General features: G+C 33.8%; 1 protein-coding gene across 1 annotated transcript in view; it reads left to right on the forward strand.

The window, feature by feature from the left end:
- The window catches only part of MAN2A1 (mannosidase alpha class 2A member 1), a 166,665-nt gene that overhangs the window by 70,086 nt on the left and 80,894 nt on the right, over nucleotides 1–15,685 (forward strand). Inside the window, exons 8-10 of the mRNA XM_003981174.6 lie at nucleotides 2,255–2,432; nucleotides 8,429–8,631; nucleotides 11,418–11,600. Coding sequence (XP_003981223.4) covers nucleotides 2,255–2,432; nucleotides 8,429–8,631; nucleotides 11,418–11,600 — 564 coding nt within the window. The remainder of the gene's footprint in view (nucleotides 1–2,254; nucleotides 2,433–8,428; nucleotides 8,632–11,417; nucleotides 11,601–15,685) is intronic.

Genomic DNA, 15,685 nt, shown 5'->3' on the forward strand with positions numbered 1-15,685 from the left:
TTTTTAGGGGGAAAAAAGCCATTTTGTGTAATCCTGTGGCTGTGTCCCATCTGACACTTCAAAGATTGCCCCCCAGGAACATACTTTGCACTCAGTCAGTTCCACTGATTTTGCAAGTGGTTTCCGGACACCTGGGGGCAGAGAGATGAAAGAGTCTATTTAATACTTAAGTAGATTTTTTTTTAAAAACTTCTTATAAGTCTTGAAATCTTAACTCTACTGGTTACTTCACATCCAGACATCACCTTCCTTTTTACTTCTTGATGAATGAAGATCAAACACGGGTCTTCCAGATTAGTGGTGCTTGGTTTTAATAACCTAAAGGAAATGAAATTGAACTGTAGTTTACAGGTGATACACTTGATACTGTTTATTAGTTCAGCAGGTTCCTCTACTTCCCAAATAAAGAAACACCATTCTTTATCAAGTTGAGGTTTTGTTCTCATGCACAATATTTTACATATGATGATGATTTACGTGTCAAATGGTAGGATGTTCTAGGGAATTTTTTTCTTGGTTCTAGTTAAGTTGACATTTCGAATCTGGTGAAAGAATTGAAGAGCAGATTGCTGCTGTACATCTTCAGAGTGATAATCCATTGGTTCATTTGTCAGTAGTGTACCATGTATTTAATAAATATCCACTGTCTACCAGGTAGTATAGGTTGGTTCCTTGGCTTTCTCAGTGTTGACACCTTCTGAGCAGGAGCCTGGGCGCGAGGACAGATGCTAAATGGAAAAGGCACGTTTAATGTTTGTGATTTCTTTCCTGTTATGTGTCTTATGTGTATATGCACAAGATATGGTATATCTAGTAGTAAACCTTGGGATTCATTTAAATGATCACTTACTTTTTTTTATTCTGGTTGCCTGGGGGATCTGATGGATGCTCTGTCACATAGTATATCTTACAATCTGTGATTTATATGTTTGGTTTTCTTCACTTATTTTGATTTTGTCTTTCTGTTTGATTAATTTTATTGTACATGTATTTTTTAATTATAAGTAAAAATCTAAAATTGGTTTTGGTAAGTGTGGAATATTCGTAAATTATTAGTAAGAATTAAGTACTCCACTGAATGCTAATCTCAGAAAACTATGTTTTGTAAGAATATTATGGTTATATTTTACTCACCAAGTTACAAAATTTTGCTAATAATTTAATATTTGCAAAGCAATTTCAGAGACTATCATTATAGAAAGATCATGAGATTCTAAATTTAGTTAAATGTTTTTTTTTAACTATTTCTATAAAATACCTCTTTCATCATTGGTGTTCTTTGAGTTTCTTTCATAAGTTTTTATATTGTGAATTAGAACCTACTTCTGAATAACCCTTGAAATGAAAATTGGAACATTGGGTAAAAAGCATATTAGTGATTTATCACTAATTTCTTAAGTGTGTCATTACAACATTGAGAACTACTCTGAGTTTATCTGCTTGTTTAATTTCATTTTGGTAAGCCATTCCTCTTAAATACCTTATATTCGTAGTCTTCTTCAAATGTTGCCCCAATTCAGCATTTGGCAAAAGGATTTCCTACAGAATTACTAGAATATGAAATATAAAAAAAAGCACATCAGCACATTTAGTATTTAGCTATCCTTTTGAGTCATGGGTGGTTAGAGCTGAGGGAGGTAGAATCCAGAAAAGCTAATTCAATTCCTAAGCTTGATTTGTTGATCAGTACTGAGAAGGACACTGTGACAGATACAGAGTTTATTGATGGCAGGTGTTAAATGAGTTGTTTTTCTTCCTTTTGAAGAGGAAATACGGTTCTATAATTGGTTTTGTTCAAACTATTTTTTTAATGTTTAATCAGGCAAGTTTAGCTTAAATTAGAGAAAGAGATGTTAAATCAAAGCAAACTTCAAAGTTTATGTAGATGAGAAATCCTTATTGTCTTTTTGGACCAAATCATTTTAAAACACAGGCTGTCCAGGATCCAGTATCTGTGCCTGGGCTTCAGGAGGGCCATTGATGTTTCTAGTAATTATATGCCAAAGTTGGTCTGTGACTTTATTTCTCTAAGGATAAGAAAAACTATGGGTTTTTCTCTGTGATAAGAATTTATGAATATTTTAAGTGGACAACAAAAATTAGTATAGTAGTTTTCAAAAATCTGCCTTATAGATCATACTAACCTAGAATTCAGGTAAAATATACAATTTCTTTTAACATAATACACTTTGTAATGAGTTGCCCCATTGTTCTTTTTTTACTACTGTTCCTTTTTTCCCTTTTTCTTTTGTAGGGCTGAGATGCTTCTCGACCAGTACCGAAAAAAGTCAAAGCTCTTCCGTACCACAGTTCTCCTGGCCCCGCTGGGAGATGATTTTCGCTACTGTGAACGCACAGAATGGGATCATCAGTTTAAGAATTACCAGCTGCTTTTTGATTATATGAATTCTCATCCTGAGTATAACGTTAAGGTAATGAGAAAATATTTAATTATGAAAGTGCATTTGAAGTTGAGGCCTCATTATTACGTGAGGCTAAAACACAGTTGCCTTAGTTTCTTGTTCCCATATCTCAATATTTACTTGAATATGTGGTCCTTATGTAAACCTGTAGTTCTTACAGAGGAGAATTCTCTAGTATTATAGTTGTGTTTCTGAAGTGATCCCTTTCTCCCCATTCCCATAGAATTAAACAGGCATGAGTTTTAAGTGGCTGTAAACATGTAAGGCGTGAAGTTCATTTTTCAGTGATGTCCTGTTTTTCTACCGGCATTGAAAGTTTGTTTCTCTCCGACAGTTGCATCCTGGTGATTTAGTAGTGTGACTGGCAGATGCAGATGGACATGTCCTGAATTTTGCAAATGAATGTCTTGTGTCCAGAGAATACACTAACATTTTTCTTAGATGATTAGACTTCTAAAATCAATCAATTATTTGCCTGTAGTTCTCTTTTTTTCCCCTTGTGGAAAATTTAAAACGTACCCTAAAGTTTTGAGAACGACTCAAGTACCACCACCCCCCAACCTCACCCTGCCTTCCCAATATCCATGGCTCAGCTACCACATTTGTCAATTCTAGGTCACTCTCTTCAGCTTCAGCTGTGTCTCACTCTCCCCTCCCCCTTCTCCCCGGGATGATTTTGGAGGAAACCTCAGATGTCATGTAGTTTCATCTGTAACCATTTCAGTATCTGTCTCTAAATGATAAGGACTTTACAAATGAAATCATAATGCCATTATTACATCACAAAATTAATAATTCAATAATATCATATATCCAGATAGATTCACATTTTCCTGATCCCATAAAAGCATTTTTTTTAGCAGATGTTTCGTGAGTCACCGTTCAAACAAGAGTGATATATTAGACTCTGTAAGAAAATTACCCAGTGTATTTATTATATTTATACACTAACCCATGAGACAGTAGAGTATCTGTGAAAATACTGTAGAAAGGAAGAGAATGTGGCCTGTCATCAGCTTTCTAATTTCCTAAGGTGAGGTTTTTCTCTGTGATAAGAATTTATGAATATTTTAAATGGATAATGAAAATTAGCATAGCAGTTTTAAAAAAATCTGCCTTATACATTATATGTAAGTGATGAATCACTAAATTTTATTCCTGAAATCATTATTACACTATATGCTAACTAGCTTGGATTTAAATTTTAAAAAATCTGCCTTATAAATCATACCAACCTAGATTTCAGGTAAAATATACAACAGCTTCTTTTAACAAAATACACTTTTTATTTATTTAAAAAATATATATTTTTTAATATTTATTCATTTTTGAGAGACATAGTGTGAGCAGGGGAGAGGCAGACACAGAATCCGAAGCAGGCTACAGGCTCTGAACTGTTAGCAGAGCCCGACATGGAGCTTGAACACACGAACCATGAGATCATGACCTGAGCCAAAGTCAGACGCCCAGCCACCTATGCCACCCAGGTGCCCCAGCATAATACACTTTTTAATGAGTTGCTCCATTGTTCTTTTCTTAATACTATTCTTGTTTTCTCTTTTTCTTTCATAGGGCTGAGATGCTTCTGTTTAGGAAGCATATGTTACTGTGTAGAAGATTAGAAAGCTGATGATAGGCCACATGCTATGTCATGAGAATTCAAGTTTATTAAGTAAACTTAAATAGTATCAAATAGATAAACTTAAATAAAATATCAAGTATATTCAAGATATTTACAACTGACTCTCTACCAAAGTATGAACTCTGTGCATGGGGTCTGTGTTTAAATCATCTCCTTAATCTCCTCGAAGACAAAGCTCATATACGAACACTTGATTGGGAGATGGCATATGTATGTGGGTATTTTATCCCTAAATACATCTTCCTAGCGAATGTTCTTATGGTCTACAAAAGGATCTACCCCCTGATTCTTCAGAATTAAGTCCTGATTTTAGTATTTTACCCATTTCCTCCTTTGTCCACTAGGGCAATTTTTAAAGTAATTAAAAATTGAAATATCACATACATAGGAGATATGCACAAATCCATATGTGTACAGAGAATTTCTTCAAATTAAAAAAATACCATGCAATCACCATCCAGTTTAAGACATAGAACATTTATAGCATCCAGAAGAGTCCCTTAAGTCCCCTTCAAATCATTGCCAACTCTTAACAAAAGTAAGCTTATTTTCCCTTCTGTCATCATGATTAGTGTTGTTTCTTTTTAAATTTCACAAGAAGGGGATCTTAAGTATCTGTTATTTTGTGTCTGGATTTCCTTGCTCCAAGTTGTGTTTGCCACATTCATCCATATTGTTGCATGTAGCAGCATATTCATTTTTAATGCCGTATAATATCTCTAGTATCCATATGATACAATTTGTCCATTGTATTGTTGATGGATATTCGGGTTGTTTTCCAATTTTTGTCTATTATAAATAAAGCCGTTTTGAATGTTTTGTGCATGCTTTGATATACATAAGTGTGAGTTTATGTGGGTATAAAGTGGGATGGAAATTTTTGGTCATTGAGTATGCACATGTTGAGCCTCAGTAGATATTGCCAAACAGTATTCCAAAATAGATTGCATTAATTGTTGCATTTTATGACAATTTCAGTTGCTTTACTTCCTTACTCAGACTTTGTATAGTTATGATTGTTTTTCATTTTTTATATTTTATGATAGATGTGATTGTTTTATTTTGTATTTCCCTGGTAGTTATGAGGTTGAACCTCTTTTCATAAGTTTGTTGCCATTTAGGTACCTTCTTGTGAAGTGCCTATTTAAAACTTTTGATGACTTTTCCTTAAATTGGGTTATCTGTCTTTTTGTACCATTTATAGTTCTTATTTATGTTTTCCTTTGAGTCTTTTTTTTTTTCAGATAAAAGTTTTGCAAATATTGTCTCCCACTATGTAAGCCTATTTTTTTTCTTAATACTGTCTTTTGATAAACAGAAATCCTTCATTTTAATTAAATATAATATAGTATTTTCCTTTATGATAAGTGCTTGTTGTGTCCTACTTAAAAAATTTTTGTTTATACCTCATAGTCATGAAAATACATTTCTTATGAAGTTGTCCTCCAGAAGCTTATTGCTTTACCTTTTTTTTTTTTTTAATTTTTTTTTTTCCAGCGTTTTTATTTATTTTTGGGACAGAGAGAGACAGAGCATGAACGGGGGAGGGGCAGAGAGAGGGAGACACAGAATCGGAAACAGGTTCCAGGCTCCGAGCCATCAGCCCAGAGCCCGACGCAGGGCTCGAACTCACGGACCGTGAGATCGTGACCTGGCTGAAGTCGGACGCTTAACCGACTGCACCACCCAGGCGCCCCAACTTATTGCTTTACCTTCAACATTTAGGTCTGTAATGTATTTGCAATTGATTTTTTATGAATTTTATGAAGGTAGGGATCAAAGGGCATTTTTGCCCATATGGATATCTACCACTATTTATTGAAAAGACCAGTTTGCCACTACACTGTAGCATCATCTTTGTCATTCATTATGCATGAAACTATATTTGTGTGGATCTTGTGTAGACTGTATTCAATTTTGTCTGTTTGACTCATCTCATACTGTCTTAATTACTGTAGTTTTAGAATAGATCTTCATGTCTGATAGCATAAGTCTTCTTTCTTCTGCCCCCCCCCCCCAAAAAAAAAAGTTGGGATTTTGATTGGCATTGCTTTGAACCTATGGATCAATTTGAATATTGATCCATATTAGGCCATCCATGAACATCGTATAGTCCATGTATAAAAAATGTAATTGACTTTTGCATTCTAACCTTGTACACAGTAACCCTCCTGCATTTCCTTTCCTTCCAGAATTTGTGCATTCAAGTGTTGGCTGCTTTGATTGCCCTTAGATACCTTTCAAACAAAAGTGGGTTGTTGTTTTTTTTCGGTGTTTTTTCTCTGTGATTTATCTAGTTATGTCTCGTCTCTGTAGGGTATTTGAAGTTATTTTGTGTAAGCTGGAAGCTTACGTTTATTATTTTCTTTTAGTGAAAGGAAAAACAAAAGTAAGTAATTGAATATAGATGGCTAAAAAACAGACCTTGAACTAGCCAAGACAGTCAGTTTGCTATTGATCATCACTTCTTTTACAGTTTATGTAAGTTTTCCTGTATGTTGTCCAGATAGAGGAGTTTGAGGATCTTTAATATTAAAGTTATGTTTAAGATATTATTTATTGCCTTTTAATGTAAAAAATATTTAACTATTTTTTTAGTTATTTGTTTAGGAATCCCAAATATGTACTTTATTTGAGCTACCAAAAGGTTCTGTAAAAAAATTTAGTCTTAAATAATTTCTTTTGAAACCTCAGCATGAAGGATTACGTTTCAGTCTTTTGAGACTGATTTAAGTTTGTGAGAAAGCCCACCAGGCCACTTACATAAACTTTGCCCTGGGAATTTGCCAGGAAAGAAGTATATTCATCTTGGCTAATACCAAAATTTAATTAAAATATTTTAAAATATTTAAAATCATCTATTTTGCTGTCATAAAATACTGTGTCACAATTATATTCTGATAACTTATATTTGTCTTACTAATATCATTGTGTTTCCAGTTGAAATTTGCCTTGGCAAAAGAAGAATAATAGCTAAAACTTACACCATTATTTGCCAGTTGTATTTCTAAGCATTTTACTTAGACCCTATTATCTGTAACAAAGACACAGAGACAGTATATAATATGCTCAAAACCACATGTTAGGTAAGTGGTAGAGATGAAATTTAATTCCATTCCACCTGGATCCAGGTTCTATGCTGTTCTTAACCACTCTACTAGAATGCTACTCACTGTTGTTAACTACTCTTATTTTTCTGCCACATTGAATCAAAATGGTTTTAGTCTCTCTCTCTCTCTCTGTGTGTGTGTGTGTGTGTGTGTGTGTGTGTGTGTGTGTGTGTGTGTAAGGTAGGAAACAACAAAATTAGTATGTTACTGTTACTCAAAGAAATACATTCCCTGTTAAAATCTCTGTTTATTTCTAAAAACCATGCCTTTTAATATCTGTTTACATAGTCTGGTATAATGTTTCTTTTTTCCTTTGATTTATAGAATAGCTTGGGCTCATAAAAATGGATTTATGTTCTGGTAATTTAAATCATTAGTCAGAAGACCTTTTCGTTTGAGCAGTCAACCTTTCAATTCTTGTCACTCTCTGTGTTTTACTTCTATTCAGTGTTACCTGCTGGTAGAGAAAGTCGCTTTTTTGTTTTGTTTATTGTTTTTTAACGTTTATTTATTTTTGAGACAGAGACAGAGCATGAACGGGGAGGGGCAGAGAGAGAGGGAGACACAGAATCTGAAACAGGCTCCAGGCTCTGAGCGGTCAGCACAGAGCCTGACGTGGGGCTCGAACTCACGACCGTGAGATCATGACCTGAGCCAAAGTCGGACGCCCAACTGACCAAGCCACCCAGGCGCCCCTGTTTTGTTTATTTTTAATGATCTGCTGTTCTTGAAGTCTCCCTTATAAGAGCTCAAACTAGGGAGGTGGGGAGGCCAGGAGAGTGTATGTGCATAAGACCTATGAAAATGCTTAACAAAACTGTTATTCCAGACTTCTGGAACATTTTGCTCAAAATGTTATAGCTAAATATATGTAAATGAAGTGTTTTATTTTTTCTGCTTCCTCCCAGCGTTCATTCATCTCTGAATAATTCTATGCCATGACCCCTGCATATTTTGAAATTCTGGAGATTTGTAAGGAGTTAATCAGATTCCCAAATTTGTATATCTAAATAGCTCTTCTAACCCCTTAGGTATATCAGTTTTATTTTAATTTAATTTGGGACTTGATGCAAGTAAAAGAAAGTGTCACTGTGTATTTCCCCCCTGCTTTTGAGTTTGGTAAAATCTGAGCTAGATTTTCATCTTAACGTGGAAGCACATCTTAAATATTTGTTATTAACTTCTCCTTTCAGTGCTAGATGTAATTTTAAGGTAGAGATGAATAATTGAAGTGTAACTTTTTTTTTCATTAGATACAGTTTGGAACTTTATCAGATTACTTTGATGCACTGGATAAAGAAGATGTAACCAGTGGAAAGAATAGCCAATCAATGTTCCCTGTTCTAAGTGGAGATTTTTTCACTTATGCTGACCGAGATGATCATTACTGGAGTGGCTACTTTACATCCAGACCCTTTTACAAGCGAATGGATAGGATATTGGAATCCCATTTAAGGTACATTTATGTTTAGATAGCTACATTAATTATTCACCTCTTTTGTATTATCATAGCCTTTTTGTAGAGTCTTGCATAATATACGAAATTTATGCAGTGTTAGGATGTGTTTAATGTAATTGCGAAATTTTAATGTAATCAGAGATATGTCTCCAAAGCATAATCAAATTATTACATGGGTTTTTGTTCTGGAAGGAAAAGCAGTTTATGTAATTAGATTTTACCCTATATTTTATGTTTTATATGTTTGTAATTAATTACCTGTATTGTTTGCACACCACAATTGTATTCATTGGCATCAGCATGTGTGTCTGAAGATTAGTAATCAGAACAAGGGTCAAAAGGAACAAATATGGCCCCTCAGTGGCCAAAATTTGGCCCTAAAGTACATAATCCAAAACTAATGTATTTTATATGTAGGAGAATTTTAGAGGCTCCATCTCAGTTCTTATTTATTAGAAATATATTTCTTATAGGTATGATTTTCTGCTTAGAAGAACAAAACTTGAAAGAGATGAGAACTGATGGAGGCAGAGTGATAGGCTGAAAAAGTACAGTGACATGGAAAAGGCAGAAAAGTTGGTAGAAAATAAAAACGTTCTAAACCATCATTATCCAGGAGAGCTTTTCATCAGTGTCCAGTAGAACTTTCTGCAGTGATAGAAATATTCTGTCTCTCTTTTCTGCACTGTTTAGTATGTAGCCGCTAGCCACGTGTAACTGTTGAGCACTTGAAATGTGACCAGTGTGGCTAAGGAAATGAACTCTTAATTTCATTTAATTTTAACTAATTTAAGTGTAAATAACCACATGTGGCTAGCAGCTGTCATAGTGAGGAGTGTGACAGTGTAAGTAACTGAGTCTTGGTGTTTTTTGGTAAAGATTAACCACCCCAGCAACTCATGAGGCTCTTTCTATGTGTATGTAGCTCAGGAGGTTAATTTATTTTCCTGCTAAGTTCACTTTCAACTTCGTTCAGATCATGAATTCATGATGATTAATTTTCATGATGAATCTCAGTATTAAAAAGTAATGTCACACCTACTTTCTTCTATATACTGGTAGAAACAGTACATTTTGGAAAGCCTTTTTATAAAAATCATGAATTTCTTCAAGCATTGTACTTTGGTATAACAGTATGTTTTTTTTTATTTTTACTGTTACCATAAGTGTCATTACCATTATTTCAAAAACCTGATCTTTGACTATTTTCTGGGATACTCACAAATGTGCAAAAAGAATACATATTATTGTATTTGTAATAAAATAGTATTTCTATATTAGAGAAATTTATGCATTTCTACCCAATAGAATATAATTATCTATTATGTTATTCTAAACTATCCATGATAAAAACAGAGAAAGTACTAAGTAATATAGAGATTTCTTTTGGACCACTGCATTTTTTGAAAATGTCACCTATTTTTTAGTGACAATTACGAAATGTGGTTTCAATCTTAATTTATTGAGCATACTTAAAATGGAAGTACTTAGGGCTGGTAATATATTTTGAAAATTCTGCTTTAAAATAAAACAACAAAAAACCATTTAATTGTGAATTTCAAAACGTAATTATTTGAAAATAAGTTTATTGTGTGATAATAAATACTTCATCTTATAGCTTATTTGTAAAAAAAAATACTTGGATAAAATAGAAGAGTATAAAGAAGAAAATAATTTTTAAATCCCATTTTTACATTTTGGAATATCCTTATATGTGTGTATTCTTTTCAAAACCAGGAGTATGTGCTGTGGATATATATGAACATATATACAGTTTCTTTCACTCAAATTTAGTGTTTCTCATGCCATGAATTTTAGAAGGGTTAGAATTTAAAAGTGGAGATTATTTAGTAACCTTTAATTATTGCAAAATTTAAAGGAATTCTTTTTTTTAAGTACTTCACATTTCTTTTTCCCTATATCTTTATGCATTTATATATTGCCTTGATTCTCTCCATTATCCTTAATATGTTTGGCATAAAGAGCCTTATTACATTTTTTACTTCATCAAGCCATATCTCCTTTCAAAGAACTTCTTTTGAAGCCTATCTTGAACCATATCCTCTGATGATGAAATAATAAAAAAGTGTTAAAATGATAAATCCCCATATTCTTGCTCAAAAACTATTCTTAAGCTGAAGTGCTTTTTTTTTAAATAAATGAGAAAAGACAGCATATGTTTTATCATCTTTCAGTTTATATTGTTGAATTCAACACTTACATTGTTATCATTCAACACTTAGACTAGCTATTGTCACTGAGCTGTCAAGCCATCATTTTTCTGCGTCTGCTTTACTGTTACTTTCCCACCCATGTGACCATGTATCTCCACACCATCTCTCCTTTAATGTACATATGTGAGAGTAAATGGCTTTCTGGTGATGAAGTTCATCTTTTGTGTCTGTGTTGATCTTGGAGATAGAAAGGACAGAAACCATTAACCACTTCTTACTGCTGTGTTGAGATAGGTTTAACTTACGTAGAACATAGTGAAAAAATATCACACTGCCAGTGGGTACTGGCTTCTTTCCAGGAACGTCTAGAACAAGGGCCCTTTATATCAATTTAGACGTGATGTTCTCTGATGATCAATGCTTTAGATTTATTAGATGGATACCTTGATGGTCTTATAGAAATCTTTATTATCAGTATCTTTTTTTAATAAATAGCACTGAAATTGTGGGTTTTTGAAAAACCACATTTGAAAATGTATCAGTACCACATGTTTTAAATAGTCAATATTTGTTTTGAAATAAAAGTTAATGACTGTTTTATGCAACTAGGGCTGCTGAAATTCTTTACTATTTCGCCCTGAAACAAGCTCAGAAATACAAGATAAGTAAATTTCTTTCATCATCCCATTACACGGCACTGACAGAAGCCAGAAGAAATTTGGGACTATTTCAACATCATGATGCTATCACAGGAACTGCAAAAGATTGGGTGGTTGTGGATTATGGTACCAGGTAATATAATTATTTAAAAAGTGATTATAAAACAGTCTTTAAAAATTTTGGGTCACAGGCTTATATCTTTGATGAAGTTGCTAATGTACATGAGACCATATTACTAATGACATGCATTATAAGTATTGCTATAGAAAAACATCAGTTTTCAAAGAATTTTTGAAGAAACCTGTTGATGTTATACTAGCTGTTCTAACTTTTTATTGCAGTGCATTTCTGCAAATGGAGTACTGACACATTGTGTTTTTTCTTACATATTGTGTGGTAATTGGGGTTACCTTCCTGACCAAGGATTTGGTATCAAATGGATCATAGCTATAATTCAGGGAGATAAAGAGCCACACTTCATTGTATAGCAGCTTCATTTCCTGTTTCATATCCGGTTGTTCTCAGATACTTCATTGTTTTTTAGAGGGACATTGACCAAAAAAATCAGCCTAGAAGATACCCAGCAAGTAGAAGAGCCTTGCAACCTTGATATATATGGATGGATGATATAAGGACTTGAGATGAGAGGGGATGGCCTGGGTATTGATATCAAAGCCATCTTCAGCTCTCTGAAAGTTTATGAAGATGAGTGAGGGAGTAGAAGCTCAGGTGTTTTCACAGTGCAGAATTGGAAACAGTGAGTACAGGTTTTAGCTCAGAACAGCAGGGGACTTTGTAAAATAGTGCTTCCTAATAATGGAAAGGCTTACCTTTTAGGATAGATTTTCACCATCATGCCCAAGTTTAGATTACCATTCATTAGGATCAGTGTAGAGAAGATTCCTATGTTGGGGAAGGAGTTTTGACTATTGTTTCACTATGATTTAGATTATTTTTTCTTCAAGATTTTTTCCTATCAATAATGGTGTGCTTTGATAATATTTTAAAATTGTTAAAATATGCTCTTATTTTCTTATAATATAGATTTAAAAGGTGACTCTTTTTGAAATAAATGCTCCCATATGTGAAGTGTATACAGCACATAAAGTCAACATTAAAAATTGATCCACAACTGATATTACTAATCGTAATAAGTGTTAATTAAGATTTTAGTTAAAATATTTTGATTCTTTGGGGGGAAAAATCTTGAGGTTTCATTAGTTGACTTCAGTCCTTGAGAATATATTCAAGGTAATATCTTGATATAGTCTCAGTTTTCTTGTGGCAAATATATTTGGCATCCGTTGAGGTTGAGCTGGGCTTAAAGTGGGAAACACTCAATGGATGGTGATACTGGTTTTTCGCTCACAGAAGTCATTTTTGAAAGTAAGGTCAGATCCTCAAAAACTTAAAAACCATTTGCAGGCAAAGCAGATGGCCTTGGAATTGGTCCATGATAATAGTTCAGTCATGGGATCAGACGGACTAACTTGCTTTTTAGGGTCTGCACCACCCTCTCCATCCACTGTTCCCCCAGATCATGGGTGATTCACTCTCCTTCCCTGCCCTCACAACCCCCATCCTATGAGGCATTTAGAGGTTATTGAATCTGGTTTCCCTGCAAAACAAATACATTTATTATTATAAGTGAATATTTTCTAAAATAAAATTTCTGAAGAAATGTTTTTCATTGGAAAATATTTTACTAATATACTGAGAGTACTATGAAATTAGTCCTTGTTTTGTTAGAAACAAGTATTCGTTTTGAATATAGGTTGTGGCTACATGTTGATCTAAGAGCATAAGTAAAAGAAAAAGGTTGTTATTTATATAATGAAATACTAATACTAACACAAAGAAAGGATAAAGACACACTTAATATATGGATTCAAAAATCTCTGTGAGATGTATTGTAAAACAAAACAAAAGCAAAACAAAAGTTGCAAAAACAGTGTGTATAACAATAAACTATTAAAAAAAAAAATAAAAGTAAGGTCCGATCCTCCATTTTTTCCTTTTCACCTGCTCCTGCCTTCTTGGTTTATTGAGAGTTTAGAAGTGAAGGTTCTTAGATTCAGAGCAGAGTTTCTAAGAGGAAATAAAAAGTCATTCTCCTGCACTGTATACCTGCTCTCTCTGGCTGCCATATTGAAAGAGACTTGGGTACAGGTCATAGAGTTTTTGCTTCAGGACATTTTCTGTCTCGTAACCTTTCCAGAAGTCCTGTCATTATTTCTTCCATATGTTTGGTTATGCTTTTAGAGTATAAAAACATGCCGTGCAAAATTGCATCTTAGAGAAAAAAGACACAATAATTCTCAAATTGTACTTGACATTTGTAAATTTGCCTTGTGAGCACTTCACACTTCATTGAAAAGTCATACACAATTATCAAGTCATTAGCGTAGACATTTTAAGTAGAAAATTTCAAAACACAAGTTAGAGAATTACAAACAAAGAAGCAGCTAGCATTGGGTGTTCTCTTGTTCTTGGACTGTTGACTGTTTATTCAGATATTGGCAGAAGTGTCCCTGTGAACAAGTGTATGAGTTAAGGATTACATTTGGCTGCTACTAATAACAACTTGAAACTGAATAAATTCTGTTCTTTTATGCCGTATGAAAGAACTCTGCAGATCCTTGGTTCAGGTATGGCAGCTCCACAATGCTAACAGGGATCCAGACCCTTCTAACTTTCTCTTCTGCCATCTAAGGGTGATTCATACTTACATTACTGCTCTCTCAACAGTAGATGGAATGTTTATAAAATGATAACGTGGAGAGCAAGAATACCTCATGGCTATTTGAAGGTTAATTCTAATCATGGCATGAAAAAATGAGTTAGACTGGGACACTTTGTGATGAATGTTCAGCTTAAAAGTGGATAATGTGGCTATGTAAAAGAGAAGAAATGGTAATGAGGTCAGCTACACAAAGATTTAAAATTCTGCCAGTTTATACCTTGTAATTAAGGTAGGTAGAAAAAAATGAACAAAGGGTGAGTATGAGAGTCCAAACATATAGATCAAACTATTCATTGAAACAAACATGATAATACCAGCTTTAAACAGCAGTAATGTTAACAAAGGAGAAAACTGATTTCTAAGTGATGTTCTCTGAACTGTTTGATAATAATAGGATAAGGGCATGTTAGCAAATTAGAGGCTCTGAGAAATCCCACAATGCTGAAGTGGTGAAACATTAAAATTTTGCTTTACCCAGTGTTTCCCAAACTTATTTCCCGTGTGTAGTCTTGTTTTGCCTTAAACAAAACAGCTTTATACATCCTGAGAAAGCTTTGGGGAATACTGTATCAGTACTTAGTGCTTATCTCATTAGAAAACTGTGTGTGTGCCTTTAGGATACAAACATTGATTTGTGGCATTCCCTCAGTTTAATTAGGACTCTTCAGTGTGCTGTAATACATATAAGGTTTTAGCTGATGGAAAACAGGACTTTTATTCTGCAGGTTCAGACAGCCTAATAAAGATAGCTATGTAGATAATAAAAATAAACTTAGATCGAGGGGCTTGTTTCTAGAACTGAGTTGTAGCCATTCATATTGTCTCTTAATCTGGAGAGAACACTTGTTATCATCTAGGAAAACATTTGAATAGACTGAGAAGCTTAGCTGGTTGATGGCCTGAACTCATGTCCTTAAGACTTTAATACTGTGTATGTATAACACATTTACCTAGTTAATTAACTTACGATTATGATCACTTACATCTTTGAAGGTAATCTCAATGCTCTGCAAAAAGAAGTTATTTCTGATTCTCTTACAATTTTTTTTGATGTTGCATGCCAGCAAAAATGTTCCTAATGTATAGATGCAAAATTGCTTCCTATGTTGGGGAAAATGATATAATCACTCTAAAACATACTAGACTCCGTGGTTGATTAAAGCATGAGTCACCAAGTTTCTCTACAGATTTCTCCAGTGAGTTTACTTAGAGATAACTGTTCTATAAACAGGGATACTTGTTCTTTAAAGAAACAAGACTGAGCTTGAGAAAAACTTCAAACAAATTCTTTTCCTATGTGTAGTGTTTCAGCAATAGCTGGTAATGTCCTAAGATTATATTCTGGAATTGATCTTGAATCAGTTGACTGGTATGCATCTCTTTGGTTCCTCTAACGTAAAAATACAGTTTGAATACAGTTAGCAATTTTAATGACCAAGAAAATTTAACAGGGACAAAGACAATTTCATTAGCC

This window comes from Felis catus, chromosome A1 (genome assembly GCF_018350175.1).
Source record: "Felis catus isolate Fca126 chromosome A1, F.catus_Fca126_mat1.0, whole genome shotgun sequence".
NCBI lineage: Eukaryota > Metazoa > Chordata > Mammalia > Carnivora > Felidae > Felis > Felis catus.